Source organism: Eretmochelys imbricata, chromosome 1, assembly GCF_965152235.1.
Source record: "Eretmochelys imbricata isolate rEreImb1 chromosome 1, rEreImb1.hap1, whole genome shotgun sequence".
Taxonomy (NCBI): Eukaryota; Metazoa; Chordata; order Testudines; family Cheloniidae; genus Eretmochelys; species Eretmochelys imbricata.
Window position 1 is genome coordinate 98,160,889 of NC_135572.1, and position 15,289 is coordinate 98,176,177.

Here is a 15,289-nt window from a genome sequence, read left to right on the forward strand (position 1 = left end):
GGTCCCATTAGTGGAGTGGGGGATCTAGGTTGCAGGAAGAGGTTCATAACGTCTTTAAGGAACCGCTTTGTAATAGCGTGGGAGAAGACTGAACAGCCCTCTACCTGCTGGTGAAAGATTGCAATCGCTGCTAGCTGAACATTCAGCAAGCTAACAGAAAGGCTTGATTTCTTTAGGGATAACAGGTATTTTAACACCAGTAGTAGGGTGGACATAGCAGGGTGGATTCCCCTAGGTTGGCACCAGATCTGAAACCTCTTCCGTTTCTGAAAGTAGGTGTGATGAGTAGCATCCTTTCTACTGTGTAATGCCACCTTCCTCAACTCCTTAGAGCAAGATGCTTCTATGCGCTGGAACCATGCAGGAGCCACGCTTTGAGTCACAGGGCCCACAGATTAGGATGGAGAGTGCAATCCTCGTTCTGTGACAGAAGTTAAGGAATGACCAAAAGGGTCATAGGTTGACAAACCACCAGCGTCAACAAGTAAGGGTATCACATATGCCTGGGCCAGCTAAGGGTAATCAGAATGATGTTTGCTTTGTCCCCTTTTACCTTCAACAGGACCTTTATCAGAAGAGGAAATGGGGGAAAGGCATACAGAAAGCCTTCATCCCAAGGAAAGAGAAGAGTATCTCCCAAGGAGTGCTGTCTGATCCCCGCTCTGGAATATTAGTGGCAACATTTCTTGTTGTGGTAAGTCAGAAGTCTATACACTGAATTCCTTGCACCGGTACTAATATGAATTTCTTTATATTCAGCTGTAGGCCCCAACTCCCAGAACAGAGCAAGGACCTTCTGAGCGGATGACAATGCCTTGAAAGAGTGGCCTTTGAGATGCCAGTTGTCAAGGTACGGGGAAAATTGCTTTTTGTCAAAGGTAAGCTGCCACTACTACTAAAATCTTCAAGAACACCCTTGGCACTGAAGATATACTGAAAGAAAGCACTTGGTACTGGAAATGATCTTGGTCTATGGTGAATCATAGGTATTTCCTGTGCGATGGGAGTATGACTATATAGAAGTAGAAATCTTGCAGGTCGAGGGATGAAAACAATCCCCTTCCTCTAGAACAGGAATTAAAATTGCTAGCCATCCTGAACTTCTGAGGCTTCACGAACTCGTTCAGCTGTCTTAGATTTAAGATTGGCCTTCAACTTCTGTCCTTTTTCAGTACGAGGAAGTATTTCAAGTAGAACCTCTTGCCCCTGTGAGGGGAAAGGACTGGATCTCTTGCTTCTAGCCAGAAGAGAGAGTCTCCACATCCTGCCTTAGTAGAAGCTCATGAGAAAGGAGAGGGAGTGACAAAAACTGGAGGGTGTATGTTATGGCCTGTATTGGTCCATGGTGATTCACTCCCAAGCCTAGTGGAAAGGGACAAAATAGTCCCCAAAGGGAGGGAAGTGGGCTAAAGGGTACAACTATAGAGAAATGAGAAGAGTCAAATCCTCTACTAAACCCATCAAAACTGCTGTTTAGGTGATTGAGGGCGGCCCTCTTCCTCTGAAACCTGTCTCTCTTTCTGGGGAGTTATGAAGATCTTTAGCACCCTGGGAACTGAGCAGGGCGTAATCTCTGGTAAATCTGTGACCTACTGAAACACTTCTTGCTTGTAGGTCCATAAATATCCCAAGGAACATATGGTAGCCCTAGAGTCCTTAAGTGTGTCCAGAGAATCATTCATGGTCTCAGAAAAGAGTCTGTGGCCATCAAAGGGGAGATGCTCGGCTGTGCTTTGGACCTCTCTAGAAAACCCTGAAAACTGAAGCCAGGGTGCCCTGTGCATAACCACTACCATGGAAATGGATCTGGCAGCAGAATCTGCAGTATCTAAGGATGGCTGGAAGGCCATTCTGGACAAAAGAACGGACTCTCTGCAACAATAGACTGGAATTGTTCCCTGCAGTCATATGGCAGATCTTCAATAAAGGCCATGAGGTTGTTGTAATTAGTAAAGTTATATTTGACTATGGTCACCTGATAGTTTGCAATCCAGAACTTCAAGGTGGTGGACAAGTAAGCTTTTGCCAAAAGAGATCCAGTAACTTCTGATCCTTGGTATAAGAGGATAGCCCTCAAGAATTGCTGTCAACCCCTCTCATTCACAGCATCCACCGCAAGAGAGTTAGGTGGAAGATGGGAAAACCAAAACTCAGAATCTTTAGGCAACACATAATACACCTTACTCACCCTTTTGCACATTAGTGGAATAGTGGCCAGCAACTTCCATACCATCTTAGCCAGATCTATGAGAGCCTCATTAATAGGTAGCACCAATCTGGAAGGTGTTGCTTGGAAGGTGAAGCCTATACTACTCATCTTTGACCTCCTCCAGAAGGATCTGCAGAATGTGTGCCACCCTCCTATTGAGGTCCTGGAATTGTCTGAAGTAGTTGGCAATGGAAGGAGCGGGGAAGCATGAGCACCTCATCCAGCAACGGTGATTAAATAGGAGCTTGAGGGGTGACTTCCTCATCTGTCCTAGCCTCCAACTCCTCAAACATCTCCTCCTGCCTTGGAAAAGTAGGAGGAAGATATGGAATCCCGGTTTCCCTGAGGGACAGTACGGTAATTTATCAAATTGTTGCAGATAGGTAAGGCTATGATTGAGTCACGTGTATTTTTAATAAAAGTCATGGACAGGTCATGGGCAACAAACAAAAATTCACAGCCCATGACCTGTCCATGACTTTTACTATAAATACCCCTGACTAAATCTTAGCTGAGGGGTCCCCAGGGCATTGCTGCTCTGGGGGGCCCCCCCGAGGCCAGCCCCACCAGCCGCTGCTTGGGCAGTCCCTGGGGTCAGCAGCCAGGGATCACCAAGCAGAGGCTGGTATGGCTGTGGCCAGCTGCTCAGGTCGCCCTGAGGTCAGCCACACTGGCCACTGCAGAAGTCATGGAGGTCGCAGAAAGTCACGGAATCCATGACTTCCGTGACAGATATGCAGCCTTACTGACAGGCAGCCCACGGATCCCAATGTGGCCATTGCAAGGGTCCATAAGGGAGCAGTCCACCATGTTTGATGTGCCACAAAATCCTCCCTGTGTGAGAGTGGATTCCTGAAGGAATATGTAGGAGAACCCCTAGCAGAAATTGAGGAGGCCAACTGGGAGTCCTCTTCTTCCATATCCTCCCATGGGGGAGCAACCAACGAGGATGGAGGAGAGTCCTTTGCTACAGAGTGGCCACTCAGAGACCGAGGTCTCGGTACCATGAGGCACTTGGTGCCTGACAACAAAGGGGTCTCTGGTTCATCTGACACTGAGAGCTCTCTCGAGTATTGGAACTCCTGTGATACCAGATGAGACCTTGGTTTTTTCCTGGGGGTTCTGTGGGTCTGTGAAATCCTCAGAACTGGATTGGATGGGATCTCTGGGTGGTTTGTGACCTAAATTTTCTTTTGTTCAGAGGGGTTTAACTTCTCAGAAATTGTGCAGTCACCAGGGAGTCTAAGTGTTGCAGGGACTCATTTGTATTCTCTGAAAACAACTTCAGACAACCAAGGGGAGGGTTCTCTACAGTACTCTGGACCTCTCTGGGAAAGCCAGACAGTTGGACCCAGGATGCCCTGTGCATAACTACCTCCACAGACATGGAATGAGCCATGGTTTATGCCATATCTAGGGATGCTTGAAGGCATGTCCTTGCCATTATCTGTTCCTCAGCAATGATGGCCTGAAATTTCTCTTTGTTCCAGTGGAAGATGCTCAATAAAAGCAGTAAATTTTGTGTAGCGTTTGTAATTATATTTTGCCATGATAGCCTGGTAATTCACAATCTGAAACTACATGGTGACAGATGAGTAGGACTTCAGTCAAAAAAGTCCAGACACTTCTGAACTTTGTCATACAAAGTCCACTTGATATGGTGTTGTTTCCCTTGATCATTCACCATATCCACCACCAAAGGAGAGGCACCATATCCACGCAACAAGAGGAGAGACAATTCTTGATTTAGTCTTAAGTGGAGCACAGGATCTGGCTCAAGAGGTGAATATAGTTGGACCGCTTGGTAATAGTGACCATAATATAATTACATTTAACATCCCTGCTGGGGGGGAAAACACCAAGCAGCCCACCATGGTACCATTTAATTTCAGAAAAGGAAACTACACAAAAATGAGGTAGTTAGTTAAACAGAAATTAAAAGGTTCAGTACCAAAAGTGAAATCCCTGAAAGCTACCTGAAAACTTTTTAAAGATCCATAATAGAGGCTCAACTTAAATGTATTCCCCAAATTAAATACACAGTAAGAGGACCAAAAAAGTGCCACTGTGGCTAAACAACAAAGTAAAAGAAGCACATCCTTTAAAAAGTGGAAGTTAAATCCTAGTGAGAAAAACAGAAAGGAGCATAAACGCTGACAAATGAAGTGTAAAAATATAATTAGGAAGGCTAAAAAAGAATTTGAAGAACAGCTAGTCAAAGACTCAAAAAGTAATAGCAAAAATGTTTTAAGTACATCAGAAGTAGGTAACAACCTGCTAAACAACCAGTGGGGCTACTGGACGATCGAGGTGCTAAAGGAGCATTCAAAGATGATAAGGCCACTGCAGAGAAACTAAATGAATTCTTTGCATTGGTCTTCACAGCTGAGGATGCGAGGGAGATTTCCAAATCTGAGCCATTCTTTTTAGGTGACAAATCTGAGGAACTGTCCCAGAGTGAGGTTTTGGAAAAACTGATAAACTAAACAGTAGTAAGTCACCAGGACCTGATGGTATTCACCCAAGAGTTCTGAAGGAAGTCAAATGTGAAATTGCAGAACTACTAACTGTAGTCTGTAACCTATCATTTAAATCAGCTTCTGTACCTGTCAAGGTTCCTCCCCCACTCTGAACTCTAGGGTACAGATGTGGGGACCTGCATGAAAACCTCCTAAGCTTACTTTTACCAGCTTAGGTTAAAACTTCCCCAAGGTACAAATTAATTTTATCCTTTGCCCTTGGAATAGCCACTGCCACCACCAAACTCTAACTGGGTTTACTGGGAAACGTAGTTTGGACACGTCTTTTCCCCCCAAAATCCTCCCAACCCTTGCACCCCACTTCCTGGGAAAGGTTTGGTAAAAATCCTCACCAATTTGCATAGGTGACCACAGACCCAAACCCTTGGATCTGAGAACAATGAAAAAGCATTCAGTTTTCTTACAAGAAGACTTTTAATAGAAATAGAAGTAAATAGAAGTAAAGGAATCACCTCTGTAAAATCAGGATGGTAGATATCTTACAGGGTAATTAGATTCAAAACATAGAGAATCCCTCTAGGCAAAACCTTAAGTTACAAAAAAGACACACAGCCAGAAATAGTCATTCTATTCAGCACAGTTCTTTTCTCAGCCATTTAAAGAAATCATAATCTAACACATACCTAGCTAGATTACTTACTAAAAATTCTAAGTCTCCATTCCTGGTCTATCCCCAAAAGCAGTATACCGACAGACACAGACCCTTTGTTTCTCTTCCTCTTCCCAGCTTTTGAAAGTATCTTGTCTCCTCATTGGTCATTTTGGTCAGGTGCCAGCGAGGTTACCTTTAGCTTCTTAACCCTTTACAGGTGAGAGGATTTTTCCTCTGGCCAGGAGGGATTTTAAAGGGGTTTACCAGTACCAGATGACTGGAGGACAGCTAATGTGACACCAATTTTTTTAAAAGGCTCCAGAGGCGACCCAGGCAATTACAGGCCAGTAAGCCTAACTTCAGTACCTGGCAAATTGGTTGAAACTATAGTAAAGAAAAGAATGATCAGACACACAGATGAACATGATTTGTTGGGGAAGAGTCAACATGGTTTTTGTAAAGGGAAATCATGCCTCATCAATCTACTACAATTCTTTGGTGGGGGGGGTCAACAAACATGTGAACAAGGGGGATCCAGTGGATATAGTGTACTCAGATTTTCAGAAAGCCTTTGACAAGGTCCCTCACCAAAGGATCTTAAGCAAAGTTGGCTGTCATGGGATAAGAGGGAAGGCCCTCTCAAGAGAACAGAATGTTGGGAATCATTAAGAAAGGGATAGATAAGAAGACATATTGCCTCTATATAAGTCCATGATACGCCAACATCTTGAATACTGCATGCACATCTAGTCACCCCATCTCAAAAAAGATATACTGGAATCGGAAAAGGTACAATTAGAACAATTAGAAAAGGGCAACAAAAATGATTAGGGGTATGAGGAGAGATTAATAAGGCTGGGGCTTTTCAGCTTGGAAAAGAGATGACAAAGCTGGGATATGACTGAGGTCTATAAAATCATGACTGTTGTGGAGAAAGCAAATAGAGAAGTGTTATTTACTCCTTCTCATAACACAAGAACTAGGGGTCACCAAATGAAATAGGCAGTAGGTTTAAAACAAACAGAAGGAAGTATTTCTTCACACAATACACAGTCAACCTGCGGAACTCTTTGCCAGAGGATGTTGTGAAGACCAAGACTATAACAGGGTTCAAAAAAGAACTAGATAAGTTCATGGAAGATAGGTCAATCAATGGCTATTAGCCAGGATGGGGAGGGATAGTGTCCCTAGCATCTGTTGACTAGAAGCTGGGAATGAGTGACAGGGGATGGTTCACTTGATTACCTGTTCTGTTCATTCCCTCTGGAGCACCTGGCATTGGCCACCATCGGAAGACAGGATCCTGGGTTTGGTCTGACCCAGTACAGCCATTTTTATATTCTGAGAATTCGATAGTGAGTGAGCAAATAAAAATTCAAAGCCTTTGGTGGGGATGTATTTTTTATCAGACCATTTGCAAGTTGGTGTTACTATTACTGGAGTCTGCCAAACAGTCTCTGTCAGATCCGAAAGCACCTCTCTGATACGTAGCACAATTTTGGTTGGTGTTGCTGACTGTAGAATGTCCAGCAACTTGTGTTCTTCTTTGAGTGCTTGCTCATGTCGATTCCAGTTGTCAGAAAGTTTTTCCCTTAGCAGCACCCATCAGGTTGACTGTGAAGCCCCCTAGAGTGGTGCCTCCATGGTGCTCAATATATGACCCTGCCGACCTGGCGCCTCCTCAGCTTCCTCTTACCACAAGTGATAGTCATTAGAACTGTGGTGGCTTGCTCTTGCAAGTACTCGCCTTGTTCTCCTAGCTTTTTTTAATAGTTGTAGTTTTAATAGTGTTTGTAGTTTATAGTTAAGTTAGTTAGTAGTGGGGGGTTCTTTCCTCCCACCCCATCTTTCTATTCTCCCCTTGGGGCATGCATCGATCTCAAGGTTTCAAGACCTGCATGTTTTGCCACAAGCCCATGCCAACGGCCGACCCCCACAACTCTTGTCTTAAGTGTCTGAACGGTGCAAGATTTGCAAAGGGTTCCATCCCAGAACTAAAAAGGAGTGGGACTTTCATTTAAAACAGCTCCTTATGGAGATGGCACTGAGACTGCAGCCCACCATGGGGCTGCAGGACCCGGCACTGAGTTCGTCAGTGCAGAGCGCTCCAGCTTCCATTAGAGAAGCGGGGCTGAGGAAAGACTCTGGGCCCAGAGACCCTTGGCACCATCGCTCCCTGGCACCAAAGCTGGTGGAATCTATCCAGCCCAGTCTCACTCCCCAGTGCCACAGAAGTGGCACCGGAAGCAGGACAGGAGACTATCTCTGGCACCAAGACCTGCTTCACTGGAGACTGCCACTGCGGTGTCGCGTGGAGGAGCACCAGGCATCAAAAGCTCAGGAGGTGGCACCATCAACTTTGGCCCCACAAAGGGGACTGTCGAGTTCGGTGCTGTTGGACTCCCTGAGCCAGGTGGTAGAGGTGGAACTACCATCCACCCTGGACACCTTTGAGGCTGTGAGGGAATTAATCGCCATGACAGCACCATGGTCCATGGCCCCACAAGAGAAGCCTCCAGTTCCGTAGCATGCAGCACTGTCTCAAGGCAAGCCCACGATGATGCATCCACCTGCATCTCCGAGGCCACCGGAGAGAAGGCATCGCTCGGAGTCCTGGAGACACTGGCTCACAGCACCGGTCAGACTCATGTCAATGCTCCCACTCTCATCACCGCTCCCTGTCATGGCACTGGTCCCTGACACTGTGGAGGTCCCGCTCCCGGCACCAGTCATCCCAGTACCAGTTGTCCTGGCACCGGTTGATGTCTCCACGCTGTTCCTCTTCGCAGCCCTACTCTCCTGGTGCAATAAAACCAGAGGTCTGGCAAACTGCTGCCCAAGGATACCAGTATGGCCACTCGGGCAGGGGGTGGGTGGGAGGGGGGAGTCTCATATAGGAGTGGAGGTGGTACACAGGACTTATTCTACCATCCCTGACGTGGACAAGGATTCTTGTCAAAATATGGGTTCCTGTAATGATATGGAGGGGAACCCCCCACTGATAGATTGAATGTCTCCTTCATTCTCCTCAATGTCCAGAATGAGGGGAGGCAATAGAAAACGGCAGAGAATCCAATGGTAGCAATGGTAATCCAGAGACTGGAGCCTTGGTACTGAGAGTCGTTTGGTACCCATAAACAGTGGGGACTATGGCTCATCTAACACTGTCAAGGGCCTGAAGTAGCAAAATTCCTGCAGTACCAAGTATGTTGGTACCAATGTAGCAGTTGAGGTTGACAGTGCCAATTGATTTGAAGCACGTAGGTGCCAGGGCCGAAGGTGCCTGGTGCTGCAATTTCACCAGTACTGATGGAGCGGAGTGAGACAGCACCATTGGTAAGCCTGATGTAGATGGTGCCATGCTAGAAGACTATGTCCTGGACCTCCCTGTCCTTCACAGATGGTACTGTAGCCTACTGGAGTCACGTTTCCCCTAAGTGCTCAGGGATCTCACAGCCACATCGGTACCAGAAGAAGAGTCCTTTGCCTCCATGGTACTGAGTCAACAGGCTGAGGCCTCTGACACTGTATACTTAGTGGGAGATCCAAGCCTTTTGGGAGCTGGCTCCTGGTAGTGGGAGACCGAGGTCCTCTTCTTTGGATCCTTCCTCTAAGTCAGTTTTCCTGAAACTTTTTTCATTGTACCCCTTGTGGTCAGGTGTGTCTGCAGTCTTTAAACAGTCCCGACCTTGGGCTTCCTTCCTAGAGGCCATGGTTTTGCCCTCTCTGGGCCCTTCTGACCCTAGCTCTCCAGCTGGGTCACTAAGTAGTTCAGATCCCCTTCTGGGGGTTTATTGCTCTCCAATGGTAGGCCACTTACCCAGTGGCCTATGGGTGTGACCCGGGCTGCCCACTACTCCAGGTCCCAGCTCAGGGACTCTCTGAATAGCAGCCATGTGCCGCCGTGTCCCTTTATCTAAACTGCTTTCAGTTCCCTGGACCACCTCCCCAAGGCGTCAGCCTTCAGCAATGTGTCAACCCTTTCTGTAGGGCTGAAGTCTTGTATTCAGTCCCAGCAGCCAGCCAGCCTTTTTGCTCTCCTGGTCCCTGCCAGCACTGATCTGTCCATGGTGCTTCAGTTTCCTTTGGCCAGCCAGAAGCACCAACTGGACTCCTCTGGCTCCAGCAAGGAACTGACCGCCTCTGCAGCTCCTTTTTATATGGCACTCTGAGGCCCTGATGGGTTGCTCCCTGCAGCCTCTCTGATTGGTTAGACCTTTTTAGCCTCCCCCTGACTGGCTGCTTCCTGCACAGTCTCTCTAGACTGCTTGGAGGACTTGTTCCTTTCCTGGGACAGGTGTGGCCTGAGGCCTCCCTGAGGGGGCATCTGGGCCTAGTCCATCAGTTACACAATGCCATGTCTGCTGAAGTGTGCGCCAACAATAAGATTTGGAATTTTTTGCACTAAAAAGCTGACTGACAACAACAAAAATCAAAAATCAACCATTAGAACTCTCCTTGCATTTTGGTCTGTTTGTACTGACGGGTGGTAGGTTGGATTCCATTGCACAGACTGCAAAAAGAGAAGATTTACACACATTAGATAGTAGGAGAGTTATAACCTGACATTCTATTTTCCTAAAAATGTGCATAATGTACATAATTTATTTGATAATAAATATAATAAAAATACCTACCCCTGGAAATTCTATCTATACTTTAGTAACCAGATCACAACTCAAAAATGTTGTAATGTGATAGCAACACAGAAGTGCATTTGCAAAACCTTCTATGGAGAGCTCCTCCTATAATAGTAAGGAAGTAATTAAGTCTACATGCAAACCACAAACAGTGAGAACATTAGAGAAAAGCAGGAAGAATATTTTAAAGAAAAGAAAAAATGTCATTTATCTTCAGGCAGACATTAAATGCTTGGATACCTGATCTAAGTTTGATAGACTGTCTGGATCTTGACTGAGAGCCTGGTATTGGCCCCGAAGTCTGTCTCCTGCAGCAATCTTTCTGAACTTCTTAAGATCCACAACATACAAGGCACTACAAAAACAAAAATTCATTAAGATTTGCATATTTTGACGTACCTATTAGAAACAGGAAAAAACTTGATGACAAGGAGACAAATACTGTGTCTGCATTAAAGGAATGTTATTTTAAGTAACTAGCTGAAGCCCCAACATAAGACGTGAACTCAACATGTGCTAATCAATCTACCACATGGATTTAGGGTGGATAAAAAAAAATTAATTAAAATTTAATTGGATTTTTTTTATTAATCAGATTTTAATGTGTTATTTAAATTATAAGTTTTTCTTAAAAATAAACCTGTTGAAAATGAAATCTGAATTTAATACAAAAATGTTAAGCCTAAAATTATTATAATCTCTTAACATTTAAATAAAAAGAAACATACTGAATCCATAAGCCCCTATCAAAAACTTTGAGTTAAAGGCTGTTTTTTTATATGAGACAGAGAATCAGAGGGAAAACTAACGTTTGAGGTTAAGCTTTATAAATGTCACAGTGAATCATGTACCATATTGAGGGCTTGATCCTGTGGGGGGACCAGGGGCTGTGCTACTGGGTGTAAGAGACTAGCAAAGACATTGCAGGTGTTGGGACCCAGCCTCTGACACCAAGAACACCATCATGTATCTCATCCAGATCATCCAATGAGTCCACCTGTGAGCTCATTCTCCCATTTTATAGCTTCTCCCTACCTGAACTCTGATTGGTTCATTTCTCAAATTATGAATATCTATGTCTTCACCTATCATGGAAACTTACTCTCTGGCTCATGGAAAAATACTGATCTGCCCCAAAACTACCAGCCCTTGCTTCTGGATGGTTCTCAGCACTTCAAGTAAATGGCCTTTCTCTGTTTCCTTGCATGTGTACACAGACAGAGATGCAAACAGAAATCCATTAATTTCTCAATTGCCTTCCTTTCCGTCTCTAAACAACTATAATATTGCAGTCTAAAAGATATGTGGATTATACAAGCAGAAGTTTTAGATTGTTGTGAGTTCATTTGTTTTCCGTAAGGATAAGAGTTATGTAACAAGGCAGAAGGAGCAGGACGCTTTGGGAAGAAGGGACAAAATTCTTCACAATGCAACCTTAGATATGGTTCTCTCATTACAACCAGGCTACTTTTCCATCTTCCAGAAGAGACAGTGCTGGAAGGTTACTGGACACAATGTATGAGAAGGAAATTGAACAGTGTGCAAAAAACACTGAAGGGAAATTTGTTAATCTAAGTCTTGATGGGTGGAACAATGTACACAGTGATCCAGTAATATGTGTTTGTTTGACAAGAGAATATGGAGTTGTCTATCTTGCAAAAACAACAGATACAACAGAATATTTAAAAGAAATAGCAATAGAAGTAGAAGCAAAAGCTATAACTAACTGAACAAAAATTGAAGTGTGTAGCTTTGTCACAGGCAGTGTTGCAAATGTAGCAAAGATAGGAAGAAATTTAGAGCAAGATAATGAAGATAATGAAGAACCTGAAAAACTTATAACATAGGTGCAGTACGCATTTGATGAATCTTCTAGCCCAATATTTAAGTACAACTCCGGGAATAAAGGAAAATGTTGCTGTAATTGCAAAATACTTCGGTAACAACCACTTTGCTTCAGCTTCACTGAAGAGAGCAGGAGGACCCAAACTAATTCTCCCACAAGACGTACAGTGGAATTCAGTGGTTGACTGTTCTGAGCTATTTATTAAGAACTGAACTATTCTGATGACCATTTGTGGAAAAAATGGTGACAAAATAGATGGAACTATCACAGACTAAGTAGTCAACAGCAGAATAAAGAGAAACATAGAAGATATGCTGAATAAACGGAAACCTATTTCCATAGCCGTGTCAAACTGCAGAAAATTGCTGCTGTATTGCTGATGCTGTTGAAATTTGGAAAGATCTTCAAGAGACACTGAAGAAAGACATACCCAACAACAAAGTTAAATTATAGGCAGTAAAAAAAATGGATGGAACAAGTACTTACTCCACCTTATTTTCTTGCCAATATTCTCAACCCAAAGTACCAGGACAGGTGTCTAACTGCTGAAGAAGATGCTTCTATGACATGGGCACCACCCATCAATCATGCCAAACATAATAAAATTATATGGCTGGAGTGAACCATTTAAGTAATACATGTCTCCTGATTGATGATTTAAAGAAAGTCACTGAACTGGTGAAGTCACTAGCTAAGCACCTGAAACCAGAGTTTGTTGAAATGCTAAACCAGCTTTTGACAGCAGCAGCCTTTTCTGCAGGCACAAAACATATTTTCTTAATTTGGACGAATTCATTCTCAAATTCAACTCAAAGTTGAGAAATCGACTGGGATTTGAAAAAGCAGGAAAACTGGTCTCTCTCTCTTCCAGTCTATGAATAAAAATGAGGAGGGAAGGGATCAGATCCACAAGTTTGAAAAGTCTGAAGGACAGTCTAAGTAACTTAGGAGACTTGTCTCATTTTCAAGAGATTCAGGCGAGAAGGAATTTAAGCTCCACTCACTTTCAGGTAGGGATTGTTGAATTTTTCCCCAGGCTAACCTGAAATGATCAGTTTAATTTACTGACTACAGTGAATCCCCATGTTTAATAAATTATTTAGCTGTATATATGTAACATGTTTTGATATATCATTCACCATTTTCTAACATACTAAAAATGTACAGTTAATAAGAATCTGAAAGTATTAAGCTATATAATTGTTTAAATAAATGCATACCATCATAAGTACCAAATGTAGTATAAAGGTTCTATTTAGCTATAAATCAAAATGTTTTAATGGTTATATCAACCAATGACAATGAGCCTTTCTTTAGGAAAATAACTGAAGTACGAATGGAAAAGTTGATTAAAATTGATGACTTAAATCAAAGCTTTCCACTTAAGTGATTTAAATCAATCCACCTTGCATGGATTTTATGCTTTATTTCTGTCTCTCTCAGGATATCTGATTGTTATTGAATGCAATATTTGATTGTTATTGAATGCCTTACTGAGAAAAGACCAAATTTTAAACATTTCTACAAATAGTCCAAAAATATAAATTAATGTTCCTACCTTATGTGGTATTTCCTTCTTCCAAGATGTGATGCCCAATACCCTGATTTCCAGAAACGGTATCCATCCATTTCTGTGCGACTGTCACAAAAGGGGACATATCCATAGGGAGCTCCATTTAGATCTATATCTCTAAGTTCTTTGAGGTCACTCCTCACAATCTAAACAAGAGAAAAACAGGAAACACTTATTTTTTGTAGTTTAATGTTCTTTTGCCCCCTTAGCTAGATATATTCCAAATGCCAACTGTACTCCCACAAATTTTTGACAGAAATGAGTCTAGAGTACATACAATAGTCTGTTAGAACGTGTTTATCTAGTTATTGCTTGGGCAAAATGCATACTTTATTCTTTTTTTATTGTGGTAGGGTCAGCCTCTGCAGCATACCTCTGTGGCCTGCTTCCCAGTTGGGTCTGATAACTGACCCCAACTACCTGATCCCCAGTCAAACAGTATCAGCTGGAGGCAGTTGAGGGAGATGAGCAGTCACAGGTGAAGTTGAAACCTACCCTTCTTAAAGGGCCAGCCAGCCTGGGATAGGATATTATGTAAGGCTTCAAAGGATTAGATTTTTATTGGTAAATGTCAGTAAACATCAATGTCACCATACACAGACAAACTAATTAAAACATATTTCCATCAATAATAATCTAAACTTACAGACAGGCAAAATAAGAAAAATGCTACTTGAGAATTAAGAGTTTGATTTAAAGATGTGTACTTTATATATTTTGACCTGTGATATTGACAGTGTGTTTAATAGTTGTAAAAAATTTAATTTTGAATCTGTGTCTACTGTCACTAAATATTGCCTGACACACCCTACTAATTTCCTGCAACTTCAAAACTTTAAATCAACAAAAATTAAAATATGTTTAAACCCTATAATTTTGCACAATAGTGAAAATTTAAATGGATACAAATAGGCAAAAAGGCTTTAAAACAAAAATATATAGATGCCAAAATTATAAAAATTGAATTCTACCAAGCCTGATCATATTTAATAACTAAAAGAAATAATAAGTAAAAAGCATCATCTTCGATTTATAAACCAGCATTTTTGGATGCCCAACCTGACACACCTCAAAGAGGCATGATTTCCCAAAAGTGATGAGCACCTCCGTTCTGAAAATCAGGACCTGTTAGGTACGTCAGTTTGGCCACTCAAAAATTATGCCACTCAAATCATTAGTCACATTTGCAAATCTAGGCCATATAATACCCTTACCTTTCAGAAAGGTTCTGAAGATGCTTTACAAACCGTATCTATTCAGCACCAAAACACTTACAAAAAGTATCCTGGGAATTTTAATGACCACCTGATCAAAACTTCAGCACCACATCCATTTGAGACAGCACAATGGCTCCAAGTCTATGGTGTGAAGGTATTACTTCATTAATGAGTAAAAAGGGCTGCATAGTGAATTTTGAACACCACATCATGCAGCACCTTCAGTAATGCTTAGTGATGGCCAATCCAGTTATTGAGACCTGATGAGATCAATATCTGAGACAGGATATCTACAGGGATGGTAAGGGTTGACATGAACCAATGCAAAACCCTGCTTTCAGATGTATTTTTCTAAATTGTTTCTTACCTGGTCGGCATCAACAAATATTATTTTGTCCACAGCCAGTGGAAAAAGAAGATCTAGAAAAAGAATTTTGTAACCCCAGATAATTCTTTGCTTTTCAGTCTGTTGATGAAGCCAGCGGGGCCACTTATACTGTACCAGTTCATACTGGAATCCATATTCTTTCGCCATGTGAGGAATAATCTCCTAGAAATGGAAAAAGAATAAACAAAACTTTATGCAGTGCAATATGCACAGAGATTAAGTGACTTGGGCTAGGTCACACAGCAAAGCTGGCATTGTTGATACCCTAACCCATAACTCCTAAC

The 15,289-nt window shown here is 42.7% G+C and overlaps 1 protein-coding gene across 1 annotated transcript in view; it reads right to left on the bottom strand.

Annotated features, from left to right (window-relative positions):
- The window catches only part of UGGT2 (UDP-glucose glycoprotein glucosyltransferase 2), a 282,769-nt gene that overhangs the window by 18,228 nt on the left and 249,252 nt on the right, over positions 1 to 15,289 (bottom strand). Inside the window, exons 36-38 of the mRNA XM_077807042.1 lie at positions 14,985 to 15,167; positions 13,386 to 13,546; positions 10,222 to 10,336 (exon numbers count right to left, since the gene is read on the bottom strand). Of these exons, the coding sequence (XP_077663168.1) occupies positions 10,222 to 10,336; positions 13,386 to 13,546; positions 14,985 to 15,167 (459 nt within the window). The remainder of the gene's footprint in view (positions 1 to 10,221; positions 10,337 to 13,385; positions 13,547 to 14,984; positions 15,168 to 15,289) is intronic.